At 48.0% G+C, this 7,900-nt stretch overlaps 1 protein-coding gene and 1 non-coding gene across 2 annotated transcripts; one reads left to right on the plus strand and one right to left on the minus strand.

The window, feature by feature from the left end:
* Positions 1-330: 330 nt before the first annotated feature.
* LOC106373347 lies at positions 331-2,992 on the plus strand. The gene is made up of 3 exons (XM_048749719.1): positions 331-1,075; positions 1,160-2,255; positions 2,350-2,992. Exons 1-3 carry the CDS (start codon positions 331-333, stop codon positions 2,990-2,992), a joined length of 2,484 nt encoding a protein of 827 aa, XP_048605676.1.
* LOC125584791 lies at positions 862-968 on the minus strand. Its single transcript, XR_007321699.1, has one exon. It is a non-coding gene; the product is annotated as a small nucleolar RNA R71 (small nucleolar RNA).
* Positions 2,993-7,900: the final 4,908 nt, after the last annotated feature.

Genomic DNA, 7,900 nt, shown 5'->3' on the forward strand with positions numbered 1-7,900 from the left:
AAGAGTAAAGATTAAACTGGTCCTCTGGATTGAATCTCAAATATTATGATTACCACTGTTAACTTGACAGTTGCAAGTATTCATTTTCAGTGTATCAAGTTTTGGCGCCGTTGCGACGGGGACCAGGCTTTTACCTTTATTTTTTGGTTTAATATTTAGTCTGAGATATCTAACTTGCTTTTAATTCTTTGTTGGAACAGATGATCCAAGTGCATGACTAGTAGACATACTCGGAGCAACGCACAAGGACCACTACATCAACTGACCAACGACGAACTCGCAAGATTAGATAGACAGAACCGTCAACAGCCAAGAACAACCGACACCAACATGGGTGATCAGGGCAATCAGGATGACCTCACTGCTGCACTGGCAATCATTCAACAACAAATGCAGACTCAGCAACAACAGATGTTGCAGATGCAGCAGACCATCCAAAATCAGCAACAAGCTGCTCAAGAAGCAGCTGAGAACGCCGCGCGAGAAGAGCGTGTTGCTCCTATTGGGGAGCGGAACCTTCCGCGGAACTTCGCTACTAACCGCTCCCCCATCAACCCTCCTCCTTGCACTCGGCAAGACTATGAGATCAAACGTGCACTGATAAGTCTGGTACAGAAGAGCACGTTCAGTGGTCTCACTACTGACATCCCGATTGACCACATCGAAGCCTTTGAAAGAATCTGCAATTTCTCTCGCTCTAACGGAGTGCCACCAGATTACGTCAAATGCACGCTGTTCCCATTCTCTCTTGAAGGGAAAGCTTCTCGCTGTCTCCAATCTTTGCCGACCGGTTCTCTTACCTCATGGGACCAGGTCCGATCAGCGTTCCTGAGACACATCTACACGAAGTCTAAAACTGCGGCTCTACGGCACATGATCTCCAATTTCAAGCAGAAGTCTGATGAACCTTTTCATGAAGCTTGGGAGAGGTACAAGGAGTACCAGAGAGAGTGCCCGCACCATGGGTTTGACGATGACTATATATTGGAGGTGTTCTATGATGGAGTGAGCTATGAGTTTCGAAACACCCTTGATTCTTCGAGTAATGGAGAATTCATGACTCAAACCACACCTGGTGCGTTCGAGCTGATTGAGAACATGGCTTCACAAGTTCACTAAACAAGAACACGGAGCATGACGAAGAGTGTGAACAGCATAGATGATCTCGCTGCAAAGGTGGACCAACTGCTTAAGGGAAACCAAAGCCAAGTGTTCATAATGGAAGAAGCAGCTCCAGAGAAGAGTGCCGGTGACATGGCGTTTGATGCTGAAATATCAGGAGACGATCAGCAAGAGGTGAGCTACGTGAATGGGCAAGGATGGCAGCTCAAAAACTACCATCCAAACCCTAACGTGAGGAACAACCAACAGCTTTTCTGGCCTAAGCAAGACAAACCAGCTGATCCTGCACAGAGTAACCAAGGTCAGTATGACGGGTACCAAAAGAACTACCAACCCCGGACCTATGTTCTAAGCCAACCGCAGAACAATCCACCTCAGGTGCAGAAACACCAAAACACTCAGCCAGCTACCTCCGCTCCTGTCGCTGTTCCGCAAGATGAGACAAAAGCTATGTTGCAGCAGCTGCTCCAAGGACAACAGCTCCAAGGGAAGGCTCTAAACCAGGTTACTACTGAGATCAATACCAGAATGAACCATATGTTCAGGGATTTGAGCACCAAGTATGACAATGTCGCGAGTCATATGAGACAGATGGATATTCAGATTGCTCAGACTGCTGAGAGTGTCAAGAGGCAACAAGGTACTCTACCTGGGAAAACCGACAAAAACCCTAAGGAGTGCAATGCGGTTGAGTTGAGAAGTGGAAAGCAACTGTCTGAGCCGGTAAAGAAGAGGTTCACTGCGGCTGAGAAGGGGAAGCAGAAAGAGTCGGAACAACCACCAACCGATACTCCGGAAGCTGAGAAGGAGAGGGAACCAACAGTTGGAACCAATTCGCCAGAACCAGAACAACCAGCTGAGGCTGTCCGCCCGATCCCAGAGCCTGTTCCTGCTCACGAATACAATCCTAAAGTCCCTTCCCCTGTTCCAGCAAAGGCTACTCGTAAGGACCGAGAGGAGATGAAGTGCAGAAAGATGCTGGAGGACCTAAACGTCCGACTCCCCTTGATGGATGAGATCCAGATGATGCCCTCCATGCGCAGCTTTATGAAGGGATTGATCTCAGGAAAAATATCAGAGGAGAGCGAATTCATGACTGTCTCTAAGGAGTGCAGCACCGTGCTTCAGAACAGGTAGATAAAGCAGCGAGGAGACCCTGGCAAGTTCGTTCTCTATCCATATTGGGAAGATAGTTTTCTCATGCTCCTTGGTTGATCTGGAATCCAGCGTAAACCTCATGCCCTACTCTGTAGAACGACGTCTGGGATACATGCATTTCAAACCAACTAAGATGTCCTTGGTGTTCGCGGATAGATCAGTTAAGTCCCCGGTTGGTATTCTAGAGGATCTCCAAGTAAAAGTCGGGCACACCTCTGTTCCAGCAGACTTCGTAGTTCTAGAGCTGGAAGAGGAATCCAGAGATCCTCTCATCTTAGGAAGATCGTTCCTATGTACTGTTGGAGCCATCATTGATGCGCGGCAAGGGAAGATTGATCTCAATCTGGGGGACATAGTCATGCAGTTCGAGATGAATGAGCTGCTCAAGAAGCCGATGCTGGATGGACAGACCTTCGAGGTGGATGAAGGGATTGATCCGCTGCAACCTCGCGACGGGATGATCGAGGAGATTCTTACAGAAGATCCACTTGAGCTTGCACTAGTAAGAGCTGAGGCCGAGCAGAGTGTCGAGAACATTGACGCAGATGGGTATGCTAAGATGCTTGACTCCGCAAGGAGTATGGGAAGAATGGTGGCGAGTCTAAGTCTGGGGAAGAAAGCAACAAGGACGAGAACACACCAACTGGAGCGACCCCTTTACCGAACTCGCTTGTTCCGCCAAACCTACCTAATGATCCCTGGAGCGAGTTGAAGGCTCCCAAGGTTGAGCTAAAACCCCTTCCCAAGGGGCTCAGGTACGCTTTCTTAGGTCCGAATTCCACTTATCCAGTCATTGTGAACGCTGAACTCAATAATGTGGAAACTGCATTGCTTTTGTGTGAGCTTAGGAAGTATCGTAAGGCATTAGGATATTCACTAGCTGACATACCTGGCATCTCACCTAATTTATGCATGCATAGAATACACCTAGAAGATGAATCAATGACTTATGTTGAACATCAGAGGAGGTTAAACCTGAATCTAAAAGATGTTGTTAAAAAGAGATAATGAAACTTCTTGAAGCGGGTGTGATCTATGCCATATCTGATAGTAAGTGGGTTAGCCCTGTTCATGTAGTACCTAAGAAAGGTGGGATCATTGTTATCACAAATGAAAAGAATGAATTGATCCCTACTAGAACAGTGACAGGACATCGCATGTGCATTGATTTCAGAAAATTAAATGCAGCCACTAGAAAGGATCACTTTCCACTTCCCTTCATTGATCGAATGCTTGAGAGATTGGCTAACCACCCATATTACTGCTTTTTAGATGGTTATTCAGGTTTCTTTCAGATCCCTATCCATCCGGACGATCAGGAGAAGACGACATTCACATGCCCATACGGAACGTACGCATACAGGAGAATGTCATTCGGCCTGTGCAATGCGCCAGCAACATTTCAGCTGCATGATGTCGATTTTACTGACCTGATTGAAGACATTATGGAGGTTTTCATGGATGATTTCAGTGTCTATTGAAGCTCCTTTAGTGTATGTTTGTCAAACTTGTGCAGGGTACTCAAAAGGTGTGAGGAGAAACATCTGGTGCTCAATTGGGAGAAGTGCCACTTCATGGTCAGAGATGGGATTGTTCTAGGGCATAAGATTTCCGAGAAAGGCATTGAGGTAGAAAAGGCAAAGGTCGAGGTGATGATGAGCTTGCAGCCACCAACAACTGTGAAAGCTATCAGAAGCTTCTTGGGTCACGCAGGGTTTTACAGGAGGTTCATCCAGGATTTCTCAAAAATAGCGAGACCACTCACCAAACTGCTCTGCAAGGAGATCAAGTTTGATTTCAACAGCGAGTGCTTAGCTGCGTTCCATACGATCAAGGGAGCTCTAGTCAGCACACCTGTTGTACAACCGCCAGACTGGGATCTCCCTGTTGAGATCATGACTGATGCTAGCGATTTTGCAGTTGGAGGAGTCCTTGGGCAGCGCAAGGATAAGAAACTTCATGTGATATATTAGGCAAGCAAAACCATGGATGAGGCTCAATGCAGATACGCTACGACTGAGAAGGAACTCCTGGCTATTGTTTTTGCATTCGAGAAGTTCAGATCCTACCTGGTGGGATCAAAGATGATTGTGCACACAGACCATGTTGCTCTTAAGTACTTGCTCTCAAAGAAGGATGCAAAACCGAGGTTGTTGAGGTGGATTCTTCTTCTCCAAGAATTTGATCTCGAGATTAAAGACAAAAAGGGAGTCGAGAATGGGGTTGCAGACCACTTGTCCAGAATGAAGATTGAGGACGACACAGCTCTTGATGAAGAACACACAGTGGAAAACGTCAACGCGATTGGTCTGCGCTTCGCGGAACAACCCCTGAGCATAACATCCGATTGTTCTCGCGTACCGGAACAACCAGTACCCGCGATCCAAAAGCAGTACTCTCACCTCCCCTGGTTTGCTGAGATTGCGAACTTCCTAGCTGCTGAAAAGGAACCACTTAAGTTCACTGGAAACGAGAAGAGAAAATTCTTAAGAGAGGCGAGGCAGTATGTTTGGGATGAACCGTACTTGTACAAACATTGCAAGGATGGTATATTCAGAAGGTGTGTTCCAGAGGCAGATATTCCAGGGATTCTACATCATTGCCATGGTTCCTCCTATGCAGGGCACTTCGCCACATTCTCCAAAATCCTCCAAGCAGGTTTCTGGTGGCCAACTATGTTCAGAGATGCTCACGCCTACATAGCTCGATGCGATGCATGCCAGCGACTTGGGAACATCAGCAAAAGGAATGAAATGCCTCAGAATTACATTTTAGAAGTTGAGGTGTTCGACTGTTGGGGAGTCGACCTCATGGGACCATTCCCTCTGTCCTTCAAGAACGAGTACATCCTGGTCGCCGTTGACTATGTCTCCAAGTGGGTAGAAACAGTGGCGAGTCCCACTAATGATGCAAAAGTGGTGACTAAGATGTTCAGCTCCATCATCTTTCCGAGATTTGGGGTGCCTAGAGTGGTTATTAGCGATGGCGGAACACACTTCATCAACATGGCATTTCAAGGCCTGTTGAAGAAGAATGGGGTGAAACACAAGGTGGCTACCGCTTATCACCCCCAGACGAGTGGACAGGTTGAAGTTTCCAAGAGGGAAGTCAAGAACATTCTACAGAAAACTGTCAATACCTCGCGCAAGGACTGGTCGCTTAAGCTGGACGATGCTCTCTGGGCCTACAGAACAGCCTACAAAACGCCGCTAGGGACCACCCCCTATCACCTGGTCTACGGTAAGGCTTGTTATCTTCCTGTCGAGCTTGAATACAAGGCTGCATGGGCGGTCAAGTTACTGAATTTCGACATCAAGCCAGCAACTGAGAGGCGTATGATCAAGTCCATGAGCTGGAAGAGATAAGGCACCTCGCCTATGATAGTTCCAAAATTTATAAGGAGAAGACCAAAGCCTACCATGACAACCGAATCATTGCCAGAAGTTTTGAACCAAACGATAAGGTCCTGCTCTTCAACTCCAGACTTAGGCTGTTCCCAGGCAAGCTGAAATCTAGATGGTCCGGACCCTTCACCATTAAGGAAGTCCGCCCTTACGGAGCTGTTGTGTTGCTGGACAGAAAGGGAGACGAATTCGACGTCAATGGTCAGCGCATCAAGCATTACCCTGCTGACTCCACTATCGCAGAGGGTGAAGAAATTCCCCTAAGCGATCCCCCATCAGCCTGATCGGCTGAGCCAAGTCAAGCTAATGACTTTAACTAAGCGCTTGGTGGGAGGCAACCCGCTGGTGAGTGTATATATTGATTTCTATAGTCTATTTTATTTCTTTTCAGATTTAGTTGCAGGTTAAAAACAAGAAAAACCGAACACTTCAGTCAGAACAACCGAAGGACTGTTCTTCTGGTGGAACAACCCATCGCCTGTTCCAGGTAAGTGTTCCGGACCCAAAAACAATAAAAATAATAATAAAAAAAAAAGAGATAATGGAGAGCGGTTAGGGTTTCGCCCATTTAAGGCCCCACCCTTCCACTTTCCCCTTTCACTCAACCGTACCCTCCTCCCTCTCTTGCGATTTTGAAGCCATCACCAAAACTTAAATTCTCACTCTTTTTAAGTGATTCTTGCTTCTAATCCAATTGGATTTTCGAGTTCTCTCTGTTTTTGCAGTCCATTTGCTCCGATTATCACGATGCCTCCACGCACCAAGCAATCTGCCAATAGAAAAAAGAAGACGAACAACACGCCCCCACAGCGAGCACAACAACCAACCTCCGCCTCTTACCCATGGCCGCGAGAACAGGAGGACGAGCCAATCAATCTCGATGACCCTATGCTTTTAGATTTCAATTGCGAAGGGTGGGACAAGGAGACAGCTAGTCGGTACAACACTCTCCTCAAGGCCGAGATACTACCTACCCGTTTTTGCCACACCGAGATACTCGTTGAGCTCGGTATCGACGAGGATGTGTTCGAGATGCTGCAAGCGATGGGGATCGCTCCCCTTTGTTACGCTACGCACGAGCTCTACCCTGACCTTGTCCGCCAAGTGCTCGCCACTGCCACCATCAGCTATGAGGACTTCTCCGCTCCTTCCTACGCCAACTGCTCCTTCTCATTCATGGCTGATGGAGAGTATTGCTCACTGTCCCTCGACAAACTCAACAAAATCTATGAGATGGCGAATGAACCGAGAGGGGTAGAAGTGGAGAAAAAGTTCACCCCATCAAACACCTTCTGGGATTTCATAGCGAATGGGAACTTCACACCTGGCAAAGCCTACCAGTCGCAGATCAGGAACCCGGCACTTAGAGTCATTGCAAAGATCATTTCAAACCTCCTGTTCGCCAAGGATCAGACTTCCAAAGTGACAAACGGGGAGCTGCAAACCCTGTATGCAGGTATTGAGGATGAGATCCGCGCTTCAGGGTCTGGCATTAAAATTCAGAAGGTCAAGACGAACCCATGCTTTCATTTCATCACCATGCTTTGCGAGAGGAAGCTCTGTCTGCTGCACGGCACGAACAAGAAGGACAGAAGCGGTAGCTTGCTCACGCCGCTCTTCAAGCATTTCGGTATTGATCTCAGCAAATACAAGGTGAACACGGAGATTCAGTACCTCGACATCAAGTACCTTATGGCGTGCCACATCATGCGAGATGAGGATACCTACAGCTTCTTCGACAAGGAGGGTACCCAGCTGTTCACCAAGCTGCCTCACCCCGAGATCACCAGGCTCAGCGTGTTCGACAACATACGCTTCCTCCCACCACGTGAGCTCCTATGCACTGATCCTCGTGCTGCTGCACCTGACACGGATATGGAGGATGTCGAGGACATTACCTCAGAAGCTGATCCATCATACGACCTCGGAGAGCTGGCGGATGTGACAGATGATCAGGCTTACCGACGCTGGATGGTTGACTCGTAGCGGAAGAACAACTGTCTCATGCGGAGGATCCTCCATCTCGTTACCGGCGGCTGCATTGGCGGCAGTAACCAGCGACAGTCACCAGCAGAGTAGACTCCACGATCGCACCGTCCAGGAAAGGCGCCTATGGGAACAGGAACTTCAACTGAGGAGGTTCATCGCTCGCGCAACAGACGTTCGTTTGATCCGGCCGAGAGCTGCGATTCCGACTGAGTCCGCAAGGACTATTC

The sequence above is a fragment of the Brassica napus genome, chromosome C3 (assembly GCF_020379485.1).
Source record: "Brassica napus cultivar Da-Ae chromosome C3, Da-Ae, whole genome shotgun sequence".
NCBI lineage: Eukaryota > Viridiplantae > Streptophyta > Magnoliopsida > Brassicales > Brassicaceae > Brassica > Brassica napus.